Source organism: Rhipicephalus sanguineus, chromosome 8, assembly GCF_013339695.2.
Source record: "Rhipicephalus sanguineus isolate Rsan-2018 chromosome 8, BIME_Rsan_1.4, whole genome shotgun sequence".
Lineage (NCBI taxonomy): Eukaryota > Metazoa > Arthropoda > Arachnida > Ixodida > Ixodidae > Rhipicephalus > Rhipicephalus sanguineus.
This window is the reverse complement of record NC_051183.1, coordinates 17,232,874-17,260,473: the sequence shown is the minus strand read 5'-3', so window position 1 is coordinate 17,260,473 and position 27,600 is coordinate 17,232,874. Positions and strand designations below refer to the sequence as shown.

The 27,600-nt window shown below is 43.6% G+C and overlaps 1 protein-coding gene across 1 annotated transcript; it reads right to left on the bottom strand.

Moving 5' to 3' along the window:
* Positions 1 to 92: 92 nt before the first annotated feature.
* On the bottom strand, positions 93 to 24,752 carry LOC119401477 (src substrate protein p85). Its single transcript, XM_037668314.2, has 14 exons — positions 24,333 to 24,752; positions 21,585 to 21,661; positions 17,866 to 17,995; positions 16,530 to 16,640; positions 15,064 to 15,118; positions 12,999 to 13,109; positions 11,897 to 12,007; positions 10,549 to 10,604; positions 10,329 to 10,395; positions 9,150 to 9,532; positions 5,841 to 6,105; positions 4,355 to 4,447; positions 3,368 to 3,423; positions 93 to 2,578 (listed from the first exon to the last, which is right to left on the bottom strand). Exons 1-14 carry the CDS (start codon positions 24,420 to 24,422, stop codon positions 2,498 to 2,500), a joined length of 1,686 nt encoding a protein of 561 aa, XP_037524242.1. The 5' UTR covers positions 24,423 to 24,752; the 3' UTR covers positions 93 to 2,497.
* Positions 24,753 to 27,600: the final 2,848 nt, after the last annotated feature.

The following is a 27,600-nucleotide window of genomic DNA, read 5'->3' as shown; positions in this document are numbered from 1 at the left end:
CCAAATTGCTGATTAAAGGATGCTTGTCAGACTTACTCTTTACCAGCAAAACCAGGTGCCAGCGTGAACATAATTAATGCAGGGCATAATGCTTCGTATAAAAACAATGATTGTTTATTGCGAAATCCATGTAATCGTACAAACGATGTAGCCCTGTTATTGGAGTCGGTGCAGAACGAAAATTCCTGGGTGCCGTCAACAGAATGCTCGTAAATTGACATCTCGTAGTGCATTGACCCTGAAATACTTTCTCTACATTAACTTATGCACATTTGCACTGGAAGCCAGCAAGGGAAAAAAGTTTATAAATACCAAACATCTGCCAGTTATGTGCTTCGTGTCGTAATCATTCCTACAGAGAGTTATGACACACTATAAAATACCATGTGAAAGAAACTTGGCACCACATCAGGAACCTACGATTAACATTTGATAACTACACGTGCGTGGCATATGAATTAAGTAGATCAGGAGCTGGTATGAATTTAAGCATTTAAATTACACAAAGTAAATAAAAGGCACCACAAACACAATAAGCCTTATAAAAACCAAAAAACGGAAGAAAACTATCCTTGTAAAGCATTTATCAAATTTAATTAGTTCCTTGAAGAGCAGACCCAATAAGGAGATGTCGGTTACGAAAACCCATAAAACTGGACCCGTGACACAGTTTCTAAAATGTCTACAAATATATATTGTTTAAAAATGTGTCAATGCACAAGATTCCAAAAACATGACTGGAGAAAGTTGGAAAACCAAAAGACTGCAAAATAAAAGCTATTATAGTTAACTATATTACAACAAAAATCTAAAGCAGCAAAGCCACCGTTCAATGCTTTCACAATCATTATCACAACTATAAAAAAAAAGGAACGAAAACTTCTAGAAGTACAGTAATAAGCTCAACAAATCAAGTAATGTCTCACAACAGTAGGCATACAAAATAGTTAAATTCCATAAATTCCTGGCTCAATGAAAGAAAGAAGATTGGGGTTCGTCACACAATTCAAAGCTGTGTATGTTCATGGCGACATGCAGTCTTCAACAGCTGTCACTGCCAGGCAAGCTCAAAGGCAGCAATTTCCTGCTATCCGAACACGAACATCCATCGTTGCAAAGGATGCCGACCATCTTGCACTACTACCTTTTGATGATGTGCGAGTACCAGTGGCACATGCGGTGTTCCAACACGTCCCAAGGATCTGTACCACTGGTATGAATTTGGTGGCAGAAAACTAGAGAGAAAGGACAAAAGTAAATAGTGGGAAAAATAAAGGGGCACAGAATAGGGCTCGAAGTAGACGAGGCATTGGGCCAACAGAAATAGGAAAAAGCCTTTCTTTTCTTTTTTTGTCCAGCCTGGTGGCACACACGGGCCATGACACGTAAATGCACACATCATAAATCTTCCCCAACGAAGTTCTGAAGCTTACACAGAGTAAGTAAACATGAGAAATAAAACCATTCATGCAAATCTGCTCCCTCTATGAATAGTTGCAGAGTTTTAGCTTGCTCATAAATGTATTACTACTTACGGAATAACAAAAATGCTATTCCGCAAATAAAAACCGTAAAGTTGCTATCTACGGAATAATGGAATAACATTCCGTTATTCCGCAAATAGCAACTTTAGCAATGTGAGCGGTTGCAATGGGGGTGCCACCTGGTGACATAATTTCAACAAGAACATGCATAAATATTATTGCAAGACAGGCTATGCTTGTGTAAAGGCATCAAGAAAGGCCTGGTCATAAAAGTGCAGCGACTATTCTCTTTCGAAAAGAATGGCATAAGGAGAGACGACACATTTCCAATGCTTTGCAGCTGAACGAGGTCACCAAATCAGCACGAGGTGTTGCCAGCAGCGTTATTACTGCCGTCCACATCTCTGGTGTTCCGTAATCATGCAAGCTAGAATACTACCTATAACAGCAAGCTAAAACTCTCTGAGGACTAAAATTGTCAGCTGGTGCTCAGCAACACGCATGATGACCTTCATCATATGAAACACAATTCACTTTGCACATACACGGCAATTTGCCACAGGTTAAAATTACATAAATCACCATCGCCTGCAGTAAAATGACAAGGTATTGACGTGTCCCATATAAAGCCTGTGAACTGGTCTCAATCAAGTCATTCCAAGAAAGGCAACATGTCAGGAAGGGGAACCTTTGACATAAATTGCCCAAATGAAACACTACTCAACATACTTCTTCACTGCACACATTCGTTCAGTTTGCTAGTAAAAATGGTAGCTCGACGAAGCGACAATCTGTGGGAGACGACAAAAACGCCGCTGCCAAAGGTCATTCGGGAAAGGTGTCGTCGACGAGCTGCGACCGAATGTTGAGGTCTTGTTTGTGCAAACGACGTCGAAGCTGGATGCCCGAAGAAGACTGTTGTTGAGCAAGTTGCGGAAGTACCCGCGCCATCACCGCCGTGGGCAGTGCCACAACCGTAGTTCACAGACGAGCTTGCCTCAAAATGCGAAGCTTCAGTAAAGAGGTTGAACGTAGTTTGCAGGGAAGAGGCCAACTTTTCCATTACACTTTCCACGCCACCAGCCCTCGTCAATCTAAAGAAGAGCCAACAGAAAATATTGGCAACAAATTTTCATAAGGGCACTGATGTAGAGAGAAATAGATGCATAGCAGCACACCTGTATTCATTTACATTGTTGTAAAAGTGGATAACCGACAGTCAGCCAACATTAGGCAGTGTTGCCATTATGTAAAAAATACAGTAGGCTTCATGCAAGCTATATACTTCTATTGTTCAACAATAATTAATGTTCTACTGTATATTCTGAGTAGATAATTGTTTTAAACGATAGTTTGTATGTCCTACATTACATCATTAGAGGCTGTCCTGGTTGTAACTTGAAAAATGCTTCTTTAATGCTGATTAAAAAACTCCTTCTGAAACACTTGTTTACTGTTCACAACTGGACTATATGTCTTAACATAGCACGTACTACATAATCTGTTTCACACTCTGTTTCAGAAGTGAAGCATGCCTACGATTCAGAGTTCGCCTAGGTTCATTCATGCTATGTGACACTTCTATTCGAAAGAAGTTTTTGCATTTGCTGCCAAAGCTGCAGGTAGCACTGTTGAACACTCCTAGGGCCGGTACAAGTACACATGCACCTCAGAAACACCTAACAAAGTGCACAAGAAAATAGCCATCACAGCAGCTTTTACTGGTACTGAAGGCAGCAAGTTCTCTTTTCAAAGACTAATTTTTATTCTCCTATGTTCCAACACTTGCATTAAACACAATTTACTTGACTGCGGCTGTTCACTTTACTTGATTACTACTAACACAAGGCAGATGCAGTGGAGGTGTGACGGCAACCACTTACCGTTTCAATGTCTGTGATGATATCATCGGGGTCGAAGGATATCTCATCGTAGTCAGCTGCATTAGAGTGAAGATTCATCAAGCTCCTATACATAAAGCACACTTGAGAGGATAGAAAAAAAAAAACACTCACAAAGTACAATTAACAAGACTATTATTTCTCTAGTAGTACAGTGCTTGCTTGTGGTGAGCATGTTCTTTATGACAATGCAACAACGTACAACATGCTCTAAGTACAGCTCTAACATTAAGAGTAATCAAGAAGCTTATCTTTACAAGCAGTCATTTTAACAATGTTCAAAGCATAAGGAATGCTGACGAGAGAAAGGCCTAGGCTCATCAACAGTAAACATACCATATGACACACAAAAGACAGAAAAATCAGTAGTCTTCTTGATGGATAACAGAAAATGTAGCTACAATGAAAAACTGCAGCACATGACGCTGTTATTAAAAGCCAACGTATTTTCTCCAGTACAAATCTGTGTGCAGATAAATATGACAATGCCATTAGTGCAACCGCAGCATTTCTCTAATGTATTGTTTCACATGTAACATCATTTGCAGTAACTTTGTAATCTACTCATGGCCAACACTTCTGACACGCATGGTGCTGAAACAGTCTAAAAGTTTTAGGAATCTAAGCTAAAGGCTATGCCTCCTCTGCAGGCAGTCTCGAATTTAAGTGGTACACAGGTTCACAAGGACCCACACACCGACTTGTTGCATCCAAAAGACTTTTCTTTGCGCCTGTTAAATGCTTTAAGGTATACCTGATGAGGCAGGTTTGTAAAAAGCAAAAGGAAAAAGCTGTTCTTCACCGGAAACGAACTAAGCTCGTCTAAGTCCTCTAAGGGGCTAAACGTGATGTGAAATTCGCTGCAATGAGGGTCTGAACTGATCCCTGCAAATGCCTCACAAAGTGTGATCAATAATGAGCCCCTAATAAGTTCTTTGTCCTTTGTCCTTTACGAGGCGGCTGGCTTACCGGCTTGGTAGTCGTACAACGCCACAGCCGACATTTTCTTCTCAGTCGACACTGGCTCCAAATGCTCATAGATTCCTTCTTCCAATGATTCACCTGTTAAAATAAAAGAGAGAGAGAAACCTCTCTGGGGTCACTTGGCAAAGATGGGTTTTTTAGTGAAACAATCTTTCACCCGAACTGCTTTTTTTCATTTTTGGTTCTGCACAGTTCTGTATACACAAACATAAAACTGCCCGTAAGCCTTGAGTATTTTCTGGTTTTAATACAATGTTGGATGATGTTGCAGCCAGTGCTGTTGCTGTCACACACCACTGGCGTAGTCAGTGGGGTTCAGGGAGGTTCAAAGCTCCCCCCCATTCCCTCCCACTCCCACTGAAAAAAAATATTTTCTGGCTACACCCCTGCCATGCATCTGTATGGCATTCCAATATTCCACAAACACTAATATGTTTGCTAAAACGTAAGAGCTCTCCTTCAATTATGAACACCAGGGGTTTGTTAGTGTGTGCCCGAACAAAGCAAGCGAGAATTGTTTAAGTTCCACCAAATGCAGCCAATGCAGACAGATATTGAATCCGCCGCCTTTTACACAAAAAGCAGAATGTCATAAGCCACCAGCATTTAGAAGTGAGCTAGCTCTTCTCTTTTTCTAACCCTCTCGCTAACGTAGAAAAAGAAAATTGTACCAAATTTAACAAAAAATTCTTTTCACTCAATTTGCACAGCATTTTTGCTGAATAAAACGGTACAATTATTTCAATTCGACTGGGTTCCTTTATTTTACTACTAATTGCATAAAAAAAAAAGAGATAACTGGAAGATAGCTTTGCCACATGGCAATACAATGAAAGATGACTATAAAATGAAAGCCGCGACAGAAATGGCACAGTGTGGACAACTGTGACCATCTAGCGTCAAGAAACACAACTATGACGAGTGTAGTCGCCATTGGTTCCATATGGGGCCAATTTTCGTCGATGACGGGTATAGTCGTCATTGGTCATTTCGGTAGAAAATCTCATGACAACTATATTCGTCAACGGGAGCGAAAGGGTTAATTGATGTCATGCACATTGAATGCTACACAAGTTCATCGCATCTACCTATTTGTACTATCACTAGATTGCATAGTAAAAACTTTGTTTTTTACCGTTATGCTTATATTTATAGTGTACCTGTTTATATCATTTTGCTATATATCCATGCTTTCATACACATGTTCGTGTTCCCACTTGTTTCTTTCTAAAGTTGTTTCGCTATCTCGATCTTTAGTTTGCGTACATTTCCTTATTGACGGTAATAAATTTTACAATGCCTTGTACCATATTGTTATGCTGTTATTTCTGTAATAATTGTCCTCACGAAATGTTCCAGACTGGAGCTTGCGGCGTACGTGTACACATAAATAAATAAATAAATTCACAATGCCGAATGCGTAACACTTCTTTCAAATGGTTGCTAAGAGGTGCGAACTGCAAAGACATACCAGGTCCGGAATCCGGACTCGACTCGGACTCCACCGGTGAGTGGTGAATCTGTGGCACAATCTTCTTGGGAGCCTCCTCGACAGCTTCTGGCTCCAGCTCATCTGCCGCGACCCGCACTGCGGTGGGCGCCGGCGCTTCTTCGACTTCCGCGGACGCTGCAACCACGGCTGCAGGTGTTGCAGACACCGTGGCAGCAGGAACTGCGTCCTTCATCTGCGGCAGCGGTTCGGTCTCTTGCGTCGGGGAGACATCGGGACTGGCCACCTGTTGGGATGAAGAGGAAATGGGAAAAAAATGTCCAACATACCATCGCAACAAAGCAAATTACAATCGAAACTTCCTAAAATAAGTTGCACCTCATGTAAAAATGTTTCATATATCAAGCATTTCTTATATGCATACATTGATTGCATACATTGACATTAGTGGGACACACTGTAGATTTACTTTGATATATTCAGCAATTCATTAATGCAAGCAATACGCATCAAAGAGGCAGTCTCTGAAGGCGGCCTTGCATCTTCAACGGGGATCGTGCTTAGAGTTGTGACATGTTCTGGGCCCATGGCAAAGCAGCACCTGTGCGCTACGTGCCACGAAAGCGCTGTTGACTTTCTTGCGGGCCACGAGCCTGAACGAAACTTTGTAAACTTGTGTGGCTGTATGTGTTATGCGTTTATCACTGTATACAGTAAAGCCTCGGTGATACGATCACGGCTCGTATGAATTTCGAGGTGATACGAATTTTTCTGTGGTCCCGGCCAAGGCCCATTAGCCTGCAATGTATTGGAGTACGGTTGTTGCGAATCGATTTGCACCCCGCGACGCTTGATACGAACGTGTGCTAGCGCACAGGTACGAACAGGTGCTGCCCGCGCTGTCGCGGAAGACGCGGCAGTCACGCGCGGGCGCGGGCATGAGCGCTGCGCGACCATCAGTGGTGTGTCATTGCCTCCGAGATAGCGCGCGCGAATCTTGCAGGCCTTTAGGCGCCTTCGCGTTTAGATTACAGAAGACGTTGACGTCGCGCTTTTTTTTTTCGACGCGTTGACGCGTGCTCCTGTGCTCGAGGCAGCAGCGTCTTTGTACTGTGTTAACGTGTGCCTGCCGCATCAATGCAAGCCATGTCCCCGCAATCAGACGTTCTATGAAACAAGACTGAAGCTTGGGCTGCGGGTCCGTCATGAAGTCCCATTAAAGGTGGACGAAGACCCCAAGAGACGAAGCGGACGGCCTTGGCGAAGGAGCTTGGCCTCTATCGTGTGCAAAGCGCTTCTTAAGTCACTTTCGCCGCTGTATTCTGGTGTCATGCAGAAAAGCATAATAAGATTAGGAAGGGGCTACTAGCGGTCACGGGGCACAATACATCTGGTTCGTTAATTACACACGGGTGCGTGCACCGTATATTTACAAGTATGATCGTTGATGTCTAAAACCTTTACTGGCAATCATTCAGAGCTGTTCATGACGTCGCTGCGGCCCTGAGAAACAGTGAATCAAAACGTATGCCGACTTTCTTTTGTCGCATACTAATTTTCCTTGTTTTCTGGTGATACGAATTTCGGATGATACGAATATTTTTCGTGACCCCGCGAGATTCGTATCACCGAGGTTTTACTGTATATCATAATCGTCACCCAGCACCTGGAGTAGCATGTCAGGCGAACAACCAGGCAGAGATCTCCAGCTTTTCATTAAAATGTTTATCTCTCTCAGCAATTCATTACAGATGTTGAAAAAATCTGTAAACGGGGTGGGTGCTCGAGTCGACGTTTCGACAAGTGGACTTGCCTTCTTCAAGGCTGGAACTCGGCCGAATTGTCTTCTAGGGCACAAGAAGACAAGCCCACTAGTCGAAACGTCAGCTCCAGCACCCACCCCCTGTTTAGACATTTTTTCACCGCAACCTTCCATCTTTCCCTTCCTGCCGTCTTTCATAATTACAGTTGGTGTAATCTGAGTTTCTCTCTTAAACACCACAAGTTTTTTCCTTATCAGCTCAGCAGTTGTATAACGAAAGCATAAATGACGTTTCCCAAAACCTAAGGAAAGGACGACAAAATAAAAAAAATGTGCCAAACACATTACCTTTCTGTTGTCTATGTTGGTATACACACTTGGAAACATGGAAGATGTGAGCATTAACTCATGACACCTAATTTTCTATCACAATCTGTGTTATGCGGGTCAATTCTTGTGCGTTCACAAACAAACTGGCAAAATTTTAGCGCGTTTGGTCAACCCTTAATTTAAGATTAAATATTTTGATAAACACGCGAGCGGCCTGAGAGTAGGGCAACACTGGCGCACTCATGAGTCCTGACATAACAGCTGCTTGCTGTGCAAACGTCTGCATTCCAAAGAATGATTTTGCTCCATGGTCACCTGCACGTGCAGTTGAGCTATTGAAGCTTTCTTCAGCTAGGTACTGAAACTGAACGATTTGCAGCGGCGGATACTTTGGTAGGAGAGGATGGCTCCACTCCATGCAGCACATAACTTCACACACGTTATGGGACAATGGCGGCCATCGGTGGAGGGCAGGGTTTGTAGCCGGCAACTTCTAGGGCTTATTTTGCACTGAAATATTGTTTTACGGTCCATTTTTCATGTATGTAAAGGCGCAATAGACCTTCTACTTCTATTTTTCAGGGAAAAAGCAAATTCTTGGGTGAGTGTGTCATGGCCTACTTTAACCTTGGGCAAACAAATCATTTCTCTATTTCCCGTGCACTTGGATTACGAAACAGGCCTCAAGGCCTTTTCCTTAAATGGCCCCTAAACCACCCAAAGGTCGAAATTTAGTTGTGGTGTTGCCGTTGTGCACGAGTCTACAACGAACACGTAGCCGTGGAAATTTTTCGAAACAGTGCCGAATTAAGGAGTTACACGAGGTTGATGATGTGAAAGACGCGCTCGGTCATTTTGCTCTTTCCTTCGCTATGCTCCATTTGTCGGCTCGTCTCTCCTCCTGGCCGAGTGTTCCTCCTCACCGATCGAGGAAGAAGAGCAGCAAGCGCGTGTATCTGCGAGCGGACAAACACGTGTTGTATTGTATATGACGAGCAGAGGACATGTTGACGTCACGGTGAACGTTGAGGGGACGAGAAATGCCAAAAGACACAGAGAGAAGGGATTGTTTTTTGGAATTTGTGGGGTGCCCGCGGCTCGTAGCGCTGCCGTGTTTTGCTATTGTTGATTGAGACAGCACTCTGAACTTGACACACACGTTTTTTGTGGTTTAGGGGCCCTTTAAAGAAATATCCTAAAATTTAACGGACTGCCAGGTCCCCGAAGTGCTGCTTTACCTGCTTCGTTGGGACGACCAGCTCCCGTGGGATGACCGACACCCGCGAGTGGTTTTTCCGCGTGCCGGGCCGGATCAGCTCCGACTCGTCGGGCTGGCTTCCAGCGCTGTCGGACCGGGGCTTGCGCTCCGAGACCCCCTCGTCTTGGTCATGGCCCTCGGCCGCCTTGAGCTGCTCCTGGAGCTGGTCGATCCGCTTGTGCTCGTCGCGGAGGCGCTTCTGCCGTTCTTCCTCGGCTTTCTTGGCTGCCTCTTTCTCGGCCTGGTCCTTCTGGAGCCTCCGCTTGCGCTCCTCATCGGCGAGCTTGCGTGCTTCCTCCTCGCCTGCCTTGGCCATGTTCTCGAACCGCGAGCGCAGGCTTTTGGCTCGCTCCGAGGTCACCTCTGCGTGCGCAACCAAAAAAAAATGCCAATGTTAGAGAGTCACTGACGTGATTCTATACCCACTCATTTTCAGCATTAAATGAACAACTGGGACCTCAAAAGCAGCGAAAAAATATTGCCAAGCCTTGGAGAACTCTGAATAATGTAATATAACAGCTCTTCTATAGCCAGCTTCATTTTCATTTGCCTGTGGTCATCCCAAGCCATGGTGTCACAACCTAGAGGGTCGCAATTTGGGAGCAGGGGCAGTATTCAGAGATGCTCACTTTCAACAACAGTGTTGCTTCGCATGACGTAAATTCTCACGTGTCCAATGACTAAAGCGACTGGTTGCCAGCTTTTGCTCAGCGAGCCAATCAGCAAGCCCTGGAAGCAACATTATGGCAATATCTCAAACTCATAATACGACCTCAGAGCACTGCAACATTCTGGCACTCCCTGCAAATTGGTCAGTCATGCTACTGCTCATTTTGAGGACAAATGTAGCAGCACTACAGATGACCTTGGTCACACCCTAGTGTAGTTGCACTACGCATCCATAGCTACACAACATGTCCACAACTACACAAATATGCGTCACTGGTGCACAGGGACACAGGTCTCACTCTGCTATGTTGTTCTTTTGTTGCTGTTTTTTTCTTTATCGCACTGATTGTATATCAGTCAATTGTCAAGATTGCGCTTTTTACAGTTTTTCTCACTCTGTTATTATTCTCAATTTATGGTAATATTTCCCCCTATGTAATACCCTCACTGAGTGCCTTTAGGGGTATTCTGAATAAATAAATATGCTCACCAATGTCAGGCCTTGGTTTCTGGTACGCCGGTTTGGGCTTCTCAACCTCGGCGAACGTGTGGGCACACTGCAAGGAGTGGGTGAGAACAGAGCACGTTGTAATACGGAGGAGGTTTAAGATATCTAAGGCATTCCCATGCATGCATAAGCACAATCAATTCGCATTATAATTTGAAGAAACAAACTGTCTCAAAAGTTGAGAAAAAAGACTCTTGCCTACCTTGTCTTGTTTGTCTTTCTCTACACCAAACTTGCCACCGAATCCCTTGGAATAATCTGTGCATCGCAACGAAAGAAAAGATAAAACAAATCCTCAGAAGATGGACAGCCAATGGCTACTTTCAAGCTCAGTGCACATAGGCACAATGCCATACAGTTTAAGACTGAATAATTTTTTACGACTCTCGATGATTGAGACTTACCATAACGATTTTTTACGACTCTCTCGATAATTCAAACTTATTTGCCACACCTTTTACCGGCTCGATTTTCTATGTCATGCTTTTTGACGCAGATTGCTCGTTTGTTAGACCATTCAGTCAGGACGTGATGGTCACACGAAGGAATTTCCAGGTACTTAATGGGTTTCGCTGGTCCCGAGAAATAGTGATAATTTCTTGGGTTTTACGTGCCAAAACCACGAAATGATTATGAGAGACGCCGTAGTGGAGGGCTCTAAAAATTTCAATCGCTTGGAGTTCTTCAACGTGCACCTAAACGTAAGTACGCAGTCCCCTAGCATTTCATCTCCATACAAATGCGACCGCAGCGGTCTTTCAGGTCAGTGGCTGAGCACCGTAACCACTGTACCACCATGGTGGCCTGAATTCCAAGTAGTTTTGTCTCACCAGCTAACAAGCCAGCATTGTAATTGCGCCGTGTTACTGCTTGTTTCTGCTTTTTCTTTATTTTCAAAAGTCTGCCCTTAGGCATAATAATTATTGACTCAAAAATACACATACAAATTTGCTTCGTGTATGAAGTCACATAATGAATGGTGGTGAGGTCCACGAATCCAGCGGTCAAGGTCGGGTGGTCGGCCAGGCCTAAGGCCTGTTGCACGGAGGTGACGACCCGTGCAGGTCCACAATAAGTGTGTGGCAGTTACATTGCGGATTGGGGCGTCGCAAAATGGGCACGTTGTATCATACGGGCTGGGTACTTCTGCGCCCAAAGGGTTGCTTTTGCCGTTGTCAATTTCACTCAAGGCACAGAAACTCCGAGTCGGACAAATATGGGCATTCCGAATGCAATCCCAGCCCACACTGCACACAGTCAGCAATCAAAGCCATGAGATGCAAATGGACAAGCAGAAAACTAGCACCACACTTTTGCGCTGGTTTCAGAGGGCCTCAGTGTTGTGCAGCAGCAGCGTTTCTTAACTGGCACTGCACAAGCTCAGAAATGCACACTAGTGAAACCAGTGCGGAAGAACAAAGCACACTGCGCATGTTGTCTGCTTGTGTGCGACAGAGAACTACAGCGCCCAAGTGCACTGTTTGGTGTAATGCTGTTCTTAGAGATTGGCACTTCCACCAGAGACACGGCATCGCCCAACCCATCCTCACCTTTCTGCGATTCATGCTTCTCCAGCTTCTCAATGTGGTTCCAGCCGACGGCCGACGTGTCCTGCCTGTCACTCTGAACTCCAAACTTGCCTCCAAAGCCGATGGCATAGTCTACATCACAAAAAAGAAAGTACAGAGCTTTTATCCAAATTGCCACGCCTATGCATAACAACAGAGCACTAAACATCGGACATCAATGGGACGAAAATCGGCTCGCAACCTATGCACTTTCGAGTGCATATATAAAAAAATATGTATGTCCAGAAGCCGTTTCAAACTATCTTCAAATGCATACAGTCAATTGAACCTCTGCATCAGTTCAGAAAAACAATCAAGCAGATACCAGAGAGGCGTCCAAGACTTCGTTTACTGGATTCTTGCCGACCCATCTGCAATCCTTACCGTGGTCCTCTGCAGGAAAACTTTGATGATATTGCTAACAAAGTAGCTATACAACTTTTCATGCTGTACAGTAATACCATCAAATATACCAAGCGCACAAAATGCAACTCATTCCGGACATTTTAAAGGAGCACTGGCATCAATTTTCAATAGTATTTCCAGATTGTCGCTCTAAATAAAAACACGGGTGTCGAGAACCATAAACCGAGTATCGAGGTGCCTGGGAATGCATCGAATATATTTTTAATACTGCTACCCTAAAAAGCACTTTCGGTTTTGATATCGAAGGTGCGGCTACTCGGCGATGTGTCATCACAGTGCAACCTCACAAAGAGACTGCAACTCGTGATGTACTAGCGGCAGATCTGTCACCTGCTTGTGGTGCACGTAAACAACGATGAGTGAATTGTTGTCCAGCGACCCCAACAGTGATTTCTGTGATTTAGGCTGCATGCAGGATGCAGAGTTCGCAAACTCGGTGGAACTATGTTGACTCGTCGGGATAATGTCCACTGCGGTGGGGCTGGCTGGCAGATGCTCAGCGAAGAAAACTAAAACTGTAGTAAAACATTTTATATGTGTCGCCTGACTCCGATGTGTGGAGAGTGTTAACACTGCATACCTAGGAAACGAAAGATGTTTCTTTTGTGATGTCTCAAGGTCGTGTCAGTGCTGAATCTGCAAAAGCTTCAGAACTTACCAGTCTGTGATGCGTGCTTCTGTGTTTTCTCGTGAAACTCCCAGCCAACTGCGGACTTGTCCTGGCGCTCCTTCTGGACACCAAACTTGCCACCGAATCCGGTGCTGTAGTCTGTGATCGTCAGCAAAGCTTACATCACTCCACAAAACATTCACCAGGAGAAAAAAAACTCTGATGCTAGAAAAAATTGCAAAGGAAAGGTTGCATCAATAGATGTGAGCACAAACATGCACGTTACTAGACGAAATGTAAAGAGCCTGCTTGCTTTACGGCTTTTAATGGCAAGCTCTCAGTGTGTTTCCTTTGTTTTTGTTTTTTACTGCTCAGTAAACGTCTTGCCACGCAAACTTTCTCGAGCTGAGGTTTGGGAAATTCTATATACCTAGCGAATTTCGCTGCAGAAGGAATTTTCACAGCTAACAAATCACGTGCCATTATCCAGCAACTGCTGACACTGATTTCGCTTTTACATACATGGATTTACAGAAAGCAGATGAAACGCATGCAAAAGTTTGATTTATCTTTCATTGAAAACACTCCTAATAGTATTTCAACACTTCACTGCATTTTAATATTTAAGGTATCCTTTCAAAGGAAAATTCCAGTACAGGGCTGTCAAGAGATTTTTACTGTGATACAAAAGTTACATATCAAACATGTTTCTAAATCAGATCAAAATGAACTATGAGATTTTAAATCACAACATGGAGTTCCCTATTAATTTTAACCAACTGTGGTTCTTCAACTTCCCCCTAAATCCCAGTAAATTTGTTCCACCTAAATCCCAAAAATTTGTTCTTGCTGTGGATTTGAACAAGCAAAATGTTATCATGTGCAATTTACTAACAAAAAGAATGTGTTCAATTCATACTTTCTAAACAATGTATTAGCACAATGCGTTAATGAAGTGAAGTACCTGGGCGTCACTTTAACTGCGACATTGGACTGGACAGTGCACGTTGACAAAACATGCGCCAAAGCATGTCGCTTATTACATTTCTTTCAAAGGAACTTCAAGTATGTACCCGAAGCGTTAAAGGAAATGTTGTACCTCACTAATATTAGGCCCGTGTTGGAATATGCATGTGCAGTGTGGGACCCCTTCACAAACGTTCTTGAAGATAAGTTAGAGCGAGTCCAAGAAAGAGCTGCAAGATTCGTCACGGGAAACTACGATTACAAAATTCGAAGTTCGCAAATCAGAGAAGAATTGGAGTGGAAGTTGCTTTCCACAAGAAGCAAAATAGCTTTTTCTACATAATACCTACAGCAATAACACGGGAGTTGATAAGAACATATATTTAAAACAACCTTATGATCAGTCTAACAGATGCAACAATTCCAAAAAAAAAAAAACAAGGCCCTACCAACGTTGTATTAAGGTTTGTAAGTTTTCATTCTTTCCTCGAACACTTGGAGAATGGAATCTGCTTCTCGATGAAATAGAAGCTGCCCCAAACTTTTCTTCTACCATAGAGAGCTTTCTATAAATCCATTTAAATTTTACTTCAAATGTCTATATACGGGATGCCTTACACTTTATTTTGATTGTGTTGTCTTTTACCACGATGTCTGCCTATGCTAGTTCTATGGTTTTTAAAATACTGCTGATTTGTGACATTTTATTATAGTTTTACATGTGTGATTAACCCCCTACAATAATGTCCAACTTGGGTGCTATAGGTATTTGTAATAAATGAATAATAAATAAGTACTAAATGAGCATATTAGCATTTATCCCTCAATAAATGAGGCCATCATGACCTGGAATCAAACCCCTGACCCTGTGACTAGCCACAAGATGCCAAAGCCAGCCACCATGACAAAATGCGTTTGTCTAAATTAAAAAATGGCATTTGAAACCAACACACAAAAAACATTCCCTAGGAGTTCAATAGCACAAATATGCAAATTTGAGCTGAAATCATGCGTGAAACAGAGCTACAATGTAAAAAAACAGGGCGCACGACTCGGCAAAGCGCGACGAGTGCAAGGGCCCACAATGCCCAATCAACCATGAACATCTCGTAAGCAACAAACAACAGGCTGACAAGAGGCCAATCACCTTTCTGCGAAGCGTGCTTCTCGACCGATTCGTGGTGCTCCCAGCCAACGGCACACTGAGGAAACAAAATACAAAGCAGGAGTGATATGGTTTAAATGACATTGTTCATGCATTCATTCTGTTAGTTTACTACAATTGTCTCAGCAAATGGTTACATTATAGATCAGAAAGGACTACAATAACGCTTGCGTGCAAAACGGCATAAAAATCCACGCAAAAGATTATGCAGTTAAGCTCTTTTTTAAAAGTACTATACATGTAATCGTAAATAATGCATTAATAGTTATATTAACTATCCTTACAACATTAATTAACTACGAGGATGTGTTATTGCACGTTCCCAACATGAATATAATGCGGGACAATACGTCACTCTCAAAAGTGAGATAAGCATCATTTAGTCTTAACAGAAAACACCTGAACGATATTAAATGTACTGTAAGTGGACTACTTCGTCGACCGTGTCGCAAAAAAAAAGTGACCGACATGGTGCATTTTGTGGACGTTTGTGCGTAAAATATCTGCAGGCCTCTGTCTCGAACCTCAGCTGTATTTGGGGGGAGAACACTAATTGGACGCTCTCTTCAAGAGTGGACATCACCGCATGTGCGCAAGGAGCAGAAAAATGGTAAACAACAATTCTGTAAATAGAAAATGCAGAGTGACAGGTGATAGTGGTTGATAAGCAACTATGGTATACTGACAAGTGTGCTGGTTTATCTATTTCCAGGGACCATTTTTTCTGTGGCACTTTAACTAACGATTTGGCAGCTGTACTATTCATCATCACAGTAACAGGACTATATCACTCAATAAAGAATATTTTTTTTACACATGAAAAGCATGTCATATAGTTCCTACACGTGCAGTATTTGTGCATGTACCTTTTTCAATGTGCACAAGATCCAAAATGTCTGTACTTGTGACACAGGCACATTAATCTGGGTATAGATAATCATGGTAACCAAGGATTATAACAAACACTTCTGCATAATAAGGCTTCTGCATATTATAAGGCCTTAGATACTTCATCAAATGGGCGCGGCTTCAGAGAAACACAAGTGATGCAAAAATCATGTGATGACATCATCATGACGTCACAGATTGCCAAAATTTGTGACGTCATTATGATGTCCCTGTGACATATCGTCCCATGACGTCATCACATTGCATTGTAGCTTGGTCAAAAAGGGGCCGATAACGGGCAGTGTAAAACCAGGTGAGGTGCCTCCGATGCTGGAGGCAGTGCAAAACCCCGTTAAGTGCAGAAAGCTTTCGGAGGGTGACGGGGCAGGATCATTACATCAACAGAGAAGATGTCTTTCGCCTTCGAGTCGTCTTAGGCGAATTCATGAGGGATCCTGTGAGTTTTTATAACAAACTCTGCATGTATAGGGGGGAATAAATAAAAGACAAGTGTGAATGGCTCAGTTAAGTGGTGAAAGAACCCTCCACTTGGAACCAACCTTGTCTTGTCGATCTTTCTGCACGCCAAACTTGCCACCAAAGCCCTTGACGGCATCCGTCTGAGAGGCGTGCTTGTGGAGCGATGCAACGTAATCGTTCCCGACAGCCGACTGCGAAAGAAAGAATGCAAGTGTTTCTGTTTGCACATACTTGGGAATGGTGTGAAGGTGTTTAGCACTGTCTTCTAATTAACGCAAGGTGAACTAAGCACACCAAAGTTTAACAGTTGACTTCACGAAGTACTCAAGTTAAACTACAGTCCACGACAAAAGTTCGAGAGACACGAGATTCATGAGAAGTCTTGAATTCATGAGAACCCAGCCCACAGCCAGAAATTCAGAGCTTCAAGACTGTAGAGCAGCCATATGTTGATATAACAAGTTATTGGATAGAGTTAAGTAAATCTAAAATTTATTTAATTTATATCAGCATGTAACAAATATACGTTTGCAACGAACAGTCTATCGTGTTGGATGGAACTAAATGATGAAATTTAAGTGTAGTTCTTTTTATGTACAGTGATTCATTATGCTAAAAGCATTAGGCCTTTTTAGAGTGGGAATTCACATTTGCTTGAAACCTGCATTCCATAAGCTTTCATGCAACTGTACGTTTCAGTTAATGCACACCTCACATTTCACGGTACACTTCCCGGCATGCCCCACAGAAGTGATGAGAGGCACGGGGTGATGTCATGGAATGACCGGACTTAATGGGCGCGTTAAGTTAAGGAGCTCGAACGCGCTCTGGCCGGCGGAGTGCGCTCTTGTAAACTTAACGGTTGAAAAGCGACTTCCGCTGCGTGATTACGGAGCACACTCTACGCACTCCAACCCTAAGACGGTGCATGAGGGCGTGCGCGAGAGCACGCCCTCGTGCCTGTTATGGCTTCCAAAGAAACGACGGGTTTCCGACTCTCTCCTCCGACAAAGTGCGTTCTCCTTCTCCACTCGTTCTTACCGTGGAAGCAACATAACATTCGCCACGTGACGCTTTCGTGCCCCCCCGTGGTGCGATCTTGTACGCATTCCAAATAAGCACGGAGGCGTGGCGTTACATCCCGCCGCACGCGAATGGCCAATGTAAACTGCGACAGACGTCACAGCCCTGCATTGACCAATCGCGTGCGGCTGGATGTAACACCACGCCTCTGTGCTTATTTTGGAACGCGTACAAGATCGCACCACCGAAAGCAGTAGGCAGAAATCACCGTTAAGCTAAGCTCCGAAGGCGTTGCACTCGAGCGCATTCGAGCGTGTTCCTTTGGAGTCCGGAGCGCGCTAACTTAACGCACCCAATGGTCATGAGACACGCAGATAAAACAAGCTTCTCCACCTTGTCCATCCTGTCATTCTGGACACCAAACTTGCCGCCATAGCCGTAGGAGGCCTTGGGCAGCTCTTCGAGCACTCGCTTCTTGTAGGCCGCATCGTCCTTGGCAACCTGTTCTCGAAGTTCAGCGATACTGAAAAAAAATTATGTAAATGTTAATTATTATAACCCATGTTTCCATACCACAAATTCAACCAAGTCACGAAAGCAAGTTGAGGCATAAAGTCATGCCACCACTTACATACGAGAAAGAATCTAATTAACTTAATACTGTGATCACGAGGCACGCCGGATTAACTTTTATTACCTGGAGCTCTTTAACGTTTATTTAAATCTATGTACCTGGGTTGTTTTAGCATTTCACTCCGCTCAACATGCGGTTGCCATGACTATGGCTAGCCACAAAAGCTTATAGAATGCACATTAAACAACTCCATTTGGGATCTTTAAAGCATATTTCTAAGCCCTCATTGATAAAAATTAAATAATTAAAATGGGGAGTACCACACCAACATCGGAATTGCAGGCTATAGCCAATCAAACGGAATGAGCTGTTAAAACCCAAGCGGTGATGTAGTACAAGGTCTAATTTGTAAGCATAAAACTGTCGAAGTGACGTCCTAATGGTAACAATAACAGTACCTTCAAGGCATGCCTATTTTAATTTATACACAAATACCACATAGAATTTAGTATACAGTAAATATAGTTTAATCTATTCGGATATGGCAAAAATCGGGCAAGATAAAACAAATCTCAGCATACATAAGTGAAGACCTTAACAATTTCGTGACCGCGGAAAAATTGCTTGTTTTTGGCTAGTCCAGGAAATATTTTTTGCCTGCCACAGAAAATAATTGATCCTAAAGTGTAGGGTATCGAATGATAGAAGAAGAATTGGTCTTTCCAACAGTATTAATTCCAAACAATGGATGTATTTCTAATATAATATAAAAATTATCAAACTAGGAAAAATGCATCAAAAAGAAAAAAAGATTCATAAAAACATCAATGCTACTCTGCAAAGGGCAAACATTAAAAAAAATTGGAAATATACGTTTTCAACGCAATGCCCTCGTAGAATAATAGTAGAAATGCAAGCTCTGTAAGTACAAAGATTACTTACATAAATATACAAGAATATAGGCACTAGTGCCTATCATGCCACCGCGCGATGCAGTTTCTCGACGCGGTGAAACAAAGGCTGGCTGCACATGTTTCGGAAAAAAACAATTTTTTTCTGTTCAACTTTCCTAGCATAGTTTGCAGTTCTGGTATTTTTCAATTTTCCTGCGTATTCGTTGAAATGAACAGTGTAGCCTGTTCCAAATCTGCAAAAATCCATAATTGTACGCTCACTTGACCTCTTTCTCCCTCATATACTGCTGAATACCATACCGACCTTCATATTTCACCATTTTCTCATCCACTGTAAGGTTCTGACGGGGTTAAGAAATAGCGTAGAAGAATTGTTGATGTGTTGCAATAGAGAAGACACGTGGTGAAGTTTCTCGTGGGTTGCGACGGTCGTCTTCTTCAGATCAGAGACACTCAAGAAGTGGCTTCGTGCTACAAACGGGTGGTTGTCTATTTTCCCTTTCTTAACACTCAAGAAGCCTTGAACCTTTTCCGTGGCATCACTGATGGTGGACAAAGGCCTGAAATGTGCGTCGCCAAAGCCACCCATGCCACACATTCCAAGAGCGAACTCGTCGAACACTGCTAGACGACCGGGCATGCCTTCGACTTCAGTAATGCGACGACGCTGGCTCGGGAACAAAGGTGGGGCAAGAGAATACTTCTCGAGTCGTGGTTCATCCGCCGTGACAGGTCGGCATGCAACAGCAACTGTGGCCCCCTACAGGATGTATACAGAGACATACGGGACTAGAAATAGACTGGGTTACCTTCGCTCATTCGGTGCCAGTTCATACTGAAGATGCCACCCGCATACGTGGCGAAACGTCTGTGTAGTTTTTTTGTTATATTTTGTTGTGTTAAGTCGGAGTATCTATTTTAATCATGAACTCTCCTGGCTTTTGGAACATTTTTGCACCAACACCAATGCAAGCGCAGGATTACCATGTGTACATGGTAATCCATGTACACATGAAGTGCGACAAACTTTCTCATCTTCTCTTCAGTAACCTCCCTCCATGGATATGTCCCTCTCACTGTATGTTGGCTTTTCGAAAGTATGCATCCACGCATACTTATCTGTGTGGTTGCATATCTCTCTGACGACTTCTGCGGTGAAAAACAACACGAAGGCGACGCCGCACAGCACACCGGAGCATTGGGTCGAAGTCCCTTCCGCGCAGTCTTCGCGGAGAGAACTGTGCTCTTTCTGCAGCCAGCGCCAAATGCTCCCGCCTGAATGAAGTTAACACCTTGCGGATAAGAGCTGTTATCTTTAGAACGCACCGGATACGTTTACATCGACGCACGGCAGCGATAAAACGACCCGAGGAGAAGACGAAACTTACCGGCGGATGTTCCGGGGAGGTTTGACGCACTTTCGCCGTCCGTACTGAAGCCTGGTGAATCGAAGTCGTCTTCCGTGTCTGTGCTGCTACCATCATCCAGAGATTCCCGCTAAGATTAATCGGAATCCGTCGAAATTCGTCGTTTCTGTGGAGCACCCGCGAGCGACATCGACGCGAAGTTTGAAACGAGCGCTCACCTACCCGACTGCGAACCAGCTTTAAAAATCTCCCCACGGCGGAAAAAAGAAACTCGCAAGCAAAACTGATAAAAAGCATGTTATTTTACCCTTTGTATTGCGTTAGCTATCTGGAATCGCTCAGAGAATGCCAAAATTTGAACTTGAAGTCATCGATAACATACTATCGATGGGAATAGGTGCGGTCACGAAAGTGTTAAACTATTGGTTTATCTTAACAATAGGAACATTTTTTTTTAGTGACAGTTGACATAGGGAACAATTCCAAAGCAAGACTTGAAAAGAGTGTGTACTTTTAAGTGAACTTATATTATTTAATTTTAGCTGACATGAATATGAAAATAAAGATCCTCAGCACCACACAGTTTATGCTAGAAACACCTGAACCACTCAATGGCCGTTCGAAACTGCCATGTAGCAGCGCGACAACTCCATCGAGTCGATAGCGTTGTGGCACTTCGATGGTCATCGACTGGATGGCCTTTCAAAAGTGCCTGTGTGACACAGGTATAAAAGCGGCACTTATCATACATGGCATAAGGCCATTTTTTTCATGTTCTGCGCGTTCTTTTATCATTCCCTATCACGTCCGCATCAACCTGTGAGTGCCCCTCAAGATAAGCTTAAATGGCAATGATCACCTGCTTGTATCGTATGTTCCCAGTCGTACATTTCCCACTGAGTGCATGGGCTAGTCCAATCTAGTATACAAACAACACACACACACACAGTGTCCTTTCTGTAACAGTAATAAGCACAAAAGAAACTGATCAAAACATCTTTTACATGTGATTACATGGCACCACAACTTGCCATCACATATGACCACTGCATAGGTATGGCATAATTTCACAGAAATCCGGAGGCAAAATTAAGCCAGCATGTATATGCAGGCAAAACTTCAAAATGGAACATGTTGCAGTCGTTTTTCAACATGTTCGTATTTGAATTTATGTTAACAGTATGTTGAACAAGCATACGTAGCATGTTTTTACGCGCTCAAAAAACAAATAACGGCAACAATCTCAATGAAACTCACTTCACAGCATCGGCGACATGTCCGGAGCCTTCGACAGTTTTGGAACCCCAGCGCTGTTCCTCTTCGGTCACATCATTCTGCAATGCAGTTTAATAGTTGAATGCAGGAATGTACATCAGTTTCTCTTGGCAGTGCTAACACTTTTCCTATAGTTAACGCAGGGCCGCAACTAAGAAATTTCTTTTTTTTTTTTGTATGTACTGGCTGCACTTTAAGTTATGCTGTACATAAGATGGCCACTCTCTCTGAAGACAACACAAGACCTGAAGACGTCTGTTAACATACATACTTAGTGCTATTCTGGACATTGTCAAATTATGCCACATCGTTCAAGTGCGCCATTGGTCAACTCTGATTGGCCCAGAGGTCTGCTACGGCCTTTTTGATTGGGTGAAAATGCCACCATTACGAAATTTGACCATATGGCAGCATTTGACGGTGTCCAGAATAGCACCCGCTGAAGCACATGCTGGAGCTCTTGGAATAGATTTGCCTAGGGTGAATTTTCGTTGCTGCAGTAAATTTAATCGACAGGTCAAAAACAAATGACCTGGCTTTTCTAGCGCAGCACAGTATATGAGCATAGTGGTGAAGGAGCCTGACCAGAGTTGTGGTATTGCCTGTGCAATCTGTGTTTAATTCGCAGGTCACTGCACAATGATGCATACATCGCATCTACATTTCATACAGTATAGTCAGTTGCAACCTAAGCAAAAATGCCAGCTCCGTCCACAGCCATCGCTGCCCCTCTCACAGAGAACTGGCATAAATGCTTCATCCGACTCCATCCACTTACTCACTTTTGTGACATCAAGCACTCCTCAAGGGTTTCAGATAGTTGACTTTGCCACACAGACACACATTTATGACACTGGTTTTACATCGGAAACTTGAATGTCCTGGCCAACTTCGTCAGGGATTCTGACATCGCTGCTCACGCAAACGCAATGTTTTAGGTAGGAACAACGAACCTTTAACTCTTAATGCGCGTAGTATTTACATTAGTCGAGAAAGAGTACTTGTGGTTAGAGATGAAGCAAGCTAGCATGACTGTTTCACAGGTGCATGGCAGGGCGGTTTTGTGGGCGGAACTTGCATTTTGTTGGTAGATGAGGCAAATTTGAGTGACGCTAAATGGCGTGGCATTTATTATAACTAGGGCTCAGTGTTTTCGGAGTTTATCTTTCTTAAATTCGGAGGGTGTTTTTCAGAGTTTATTCTTTCGGAGGAAATTCGGCGTTTATCGGAGCTTATATCACGTAAATCTCCAATACTCCCAAATTTGGCGTTTAGTATTGCGTTATAAGTTGTTGCAATGTGTTCCTATTGATTCTATTTCCAATGAAAATGCGTTGCATTGTTGCTGATAATCATGTTTCTCCATTCTTTCAATTTTTCTCACTTCCTGTTCATTTACCCTGTTGATGTGGACTGGCTGTTGATGTGCACTGCTATAAACTCGCGAAAGTGTACTCTGGGGGGGGGGGGGGGCAGGAGTTAGTCAAGCTGCTTTTCAGCTTTTTCTCCCAGCCTCCTTCATCATCTTGATGGAAAATAAAGGACCTATTCTTATTTTTCTCAACACTCTGAAATCTTAGATGAAATGATATCTGAACACGAAAACATGCAAACACACTAAGTGCATTTTAGATGTCTGGACGGCTTGAACGCACAAACAGATATACATACAAGCACAAATACTTGAATACAAAGCACCTATGTTTGTTGGTATTACAACCTTAAAGCTTTGTGTAATAAACGCAAGCATACTTTACGAGGTTGCTGCCGCTGATGGAGGTGCGCTCTTTCCGATTGATGATTCTCAGCTTTGAAAATGGCCTTTGAACATTGAAAATGTCCTTTTAAAATCGTAGTTTATCGGATAAATCCGGATTGTCAAAAATTTTACCGGCGAGTGTCGGATTTTTTCGGATTCATCCGAAAACACGGAGCCCTAATTATAACACGTAGCAAGGAGGAGGAAACGGATGCTGCAGTTGCCGACAACAAACAAACAAAACGGGGACGACTCGCTTCAGCGAATGCGCAACAGACAGGTTGACACACCCCACTTCACTCGCGCTGGTAGACGGGAAAACAATGAGGTAATACAAATTAAAAACAAAGGAAGTATTTGAGCTATTCGCGGGATGGATTGCCGGTCGGTTTGACAGATCAAAGCGTCAGCCGGTTCACGTCTGCACAAGCCGGTTAACAATACGAAACCAAGGAAGTTCTTGTTTTCGGAACGATTTAACCGCAGGAATGAACACAGACTACGTTGCACCAAACCTGTCAGTGAGACGAAACTTTCAGGAATAGCAAGGGGAGCTGTCAGAGAAGAAGCCTCGGGTTTTTCGCGACTTGGGCGCGTCGTCCGAAGTCTCTATCTTAAATTCACAAGCACGAATATACACTGGGTACTGTGAAAGAGTTAAAATTCGTGACAGCTTTCGGCTTCCTGCGGTTTACACATTTGCATACTGCACGCGATCGCGGACTGACCCTAAAATGAAACTTGTAACAATAAGCTGTCAGATAAGGCGATGACCGGGGCTGGTTGGTTCATGTCGAAGTTTTGAATGTGCACTTTGTCCCGTTAACTTATGTCCGTCTTTTCGTTGTAAATGTTTCAAACAGCGCATATTCAAAACTTCAACAATATCCTGTATAAGCAGCGTTTCCGAGAACCAGGTCACGCGCTTGAGTATCAATAAACTGACGTGCTTACTCTAGAGTAGTACGTACCACAAAATCTGGGTCGGTTTCCCAGTCATCGTCGGCTTCTTGAGACTGTACTTTCAGGTCAGTGCCGACCGCTGCTTTCCAAGTCGACATCGTGCAAACGAAGCAGTCGCTACGTCGTCAGCGGCAAAGGTAAACCGTATCGGACGGTGTGTTTACAGGAACCGACTTGTCTCACCTCCGCCCTACGCGATAACAATCCGTACTTCCAGCAACCGCAAACGGCGGGACCGGTAAGAGCTCTGCGCTGTCCGCAAGATTACACGACCACTGAAAACACGGAGAGGTGGTGTAAACGGTGCTTCAGCAGGGGAACGCCAGCGAACTTTGAACGCTGTTTTGGCACATAACGTTTCTAGGTACGGAAGCCGGCGCGCCGTGAGTCACAAGCGTCACACGAAAACTGCTCTCGACGCAGAAACTGGAAGCATCGGTACAGTGTTCTAGAAGGTTTGTAGTGGCAAGAGCGAAGCGGGCACCCGTGGGAGCCGCTGTGATCAAAAAAGCTGCTGTCCGCGTGTGGCGCTGCTGTCGCTAGCCCGAGGAGAAAACGAGACGCAACACGTGCAAAGGTCTGCTTGGCGCAGCTCGACCCGCGAGTGGCTGCTGTAGTGCATATTTGCGTTGCGGTGATTCTTTTTTTTTTAATCATATTTTGTGCACTCGGAGTCAATTAGGCTCCCTTTATACTATTGGATAAGTAGAGAAAGCCGGACACGCATTGCTTCACTCCGGGTTGCCGTACAGGCTACCCCGGGCGTAGAAAACGGACGAAACATTTCGTTGTTTTCGGTGCCAAAATAGGAAGACCGCCGGAAGGATTGGGAGCGCAACCTCAAACGGAAGGACAAATCTCTAGCCGAGACATCTGCGGTGCGCGAAATGTTATCATGTTATCAGCGGTAACGAAGTGCGAATCCCCCGGGCGGGCGTGCTCTTGCAGCAGGTGCGGTGCCAACGCTCTTACCCGACCTACCTGCATACCTTTCAAAAGTACTTGTGAAGCCAAGACCGTAGAGAAACCGTCGCGGTGTTCCCTCGTCTGAATCGGCCGAGAAAGTACGGTTGTCTCGCCGCGATGAGCAGGAAGCGAGCTTGGTCGAAGACCAAAATTTCGAGCCGAACGCGAGGGCCTTCGAAAACGACGAAGTGAATTCTCTCGTACCAGGTGATCTGCAGGCCCTGGCCCACTTAGCGATAGTCTTGGCCCTTCGTAAACTGCCGACATCAATAAATTCCGCAGTAATAGTAACAGACTCTTTATCAGTGTGCAGTGCGCTCACGGCATCCGGTGATCTGAAAACATTGAATGAGTTCAAATCCCTAACACCTGAGCACTTAACGTACGTTCGTTTAGTATGGGTACCTGGGCATAGAGGTCTATTTCTAAATGAAACAGCTGATACATTAGCGAAAGCGGCGTTAGACGGACCAGCTATTAATATTACCCCTACATCAGCTTTTATAGTAGCGGCTAGATTTCGGAGGCAAATGATAATGCAAGAATTCAGTATATCAGCTCTAAGAAATTCCCCGGACTTTAATCATCTAATGACACCCTGGAAAAGTTCAACATGTCATAACAGAGATCTAGAAGTTATAATTACGAAGTTGCGTTGCCGAATCCCATCATTAAATTTTTATTTATATAGAGCCGGTTTGGCACCATCACCCCTCTGTTCTTATTGTAGGGAAGAGGAAACAATAGAACACTTTCTGATCTCATGTCAGAAGTTTTCTACATTACGAAAGACATCTCTGGAAACGCCGTTACGCATAATGGGATTAGAGTTGAGAACCTCAAATTTACTATCTCTAGGTGCAATTACCCTTGGGCACAGCAGCGGGAAAGTATGCGAGGCCATGCAAGAGTTCATAGAACTGTCAAAAAGATTTAAACAATAACCACAGTTCAAAAGTTCCATAGTTAACCAGAAGCAAAGTACAGCAAGATTCTTTTCTATATTTATGTATTTCTTATTTGATGAAAATTAATGCCACCCACCTTTTTCCTTTTTTTTTGAAATTATTATTCTCACAAAATTAACTTGTAAAAAATCTTTCTGTTAAACAAAATAGGAAATTATTCTCATTACTAGTTTTTAAATAATTTTTTCTAAGCTACCCGATTCTTGGCCAATCCCCCTGAGTGGGTGTGAGCCAGCTGTACAGGATCTACATCTACATCTACACTCACCATATGTTCCAAGGCTGTGGACGAAGCTTATCACACCAAACCTGGATGTCCTGGTGTTTGCCACGATACGCACAAGAAAGGAGCCTTTTGGTATTTTTCATGAGAAAGTGGTGAGCTTCACCTTAGATCAGCAGATTGACATTGTGGCAAGCTGCTATTTTAATGGTACTGAGAAGTACGGAAAAATTCCCTTCTTGAAGCAAGAAATATTTTTAAAGTGATAGACTTGGCATTGTATGCTTTGTGCAGGTGCAATGAGTAGAGACACTTATGAAGACATTGCTCAGAACCTGAATGAAAAAAATGAAACGCACGCTAAAGAGACCTAAACTGTGCCGCAAGGAAAGCCAAAGCGCGAACGCCCTCTGGCTCCTTTATTTTCATCTGCCTCGAATTTTTCAAGCGGCCAAAGTCGCCGCCGCTGACATCGGAATTTCTGCGAAACGAGCTCTTTAACGCTATTGCGTTAAAGTTATTTGATTTGTCAAATCATCACACACTTTGTGGCTATTCGCAACAGCATGTTCTTTCATAAGTACTATTTCATTCATAAATAAAGTGCGTGATTTGTACATGGTTTCTTTTGCGCAAGTAACGGGGAAAAAATCGTGTGAATATATTGTTTTCAAGTTTTAAAGTGAACCACGCTGACGCGCGCCTTGCAGTACCTCAATAAAGTTTTGCAACCAACCACCACAACCGACCGGTAAATTAATCCTGTAGTTCACTTTGCTGAGAAGAACAAAATAAAAAGCCTTCGGCAGTGCTGAAACTGTCATCCGGCAACTAAATGGTTTTCACAAGCGATGCATCAGTAGAAAAAAGAAAAGTTTGCGGCGTTGTACCACGCAATACTCGTTTCCTCGCAGCAGCACCTCGCGGTAGCTACTGCAGCGCCACCGGCGGCGGCAGCTTTTTGAGCCTCACGAGAAGCTCCTCGCTTTTGCCACTACAAAGATATTCTAGTTCACTGTAGCATCGGTGACAAAATCGCGTGGCAACACTGTGCACAGTACGCTGGAGTTATGACATCACCAAAGCCTTGAAGCTAAATTTAGATATGCGTGTCGCTGA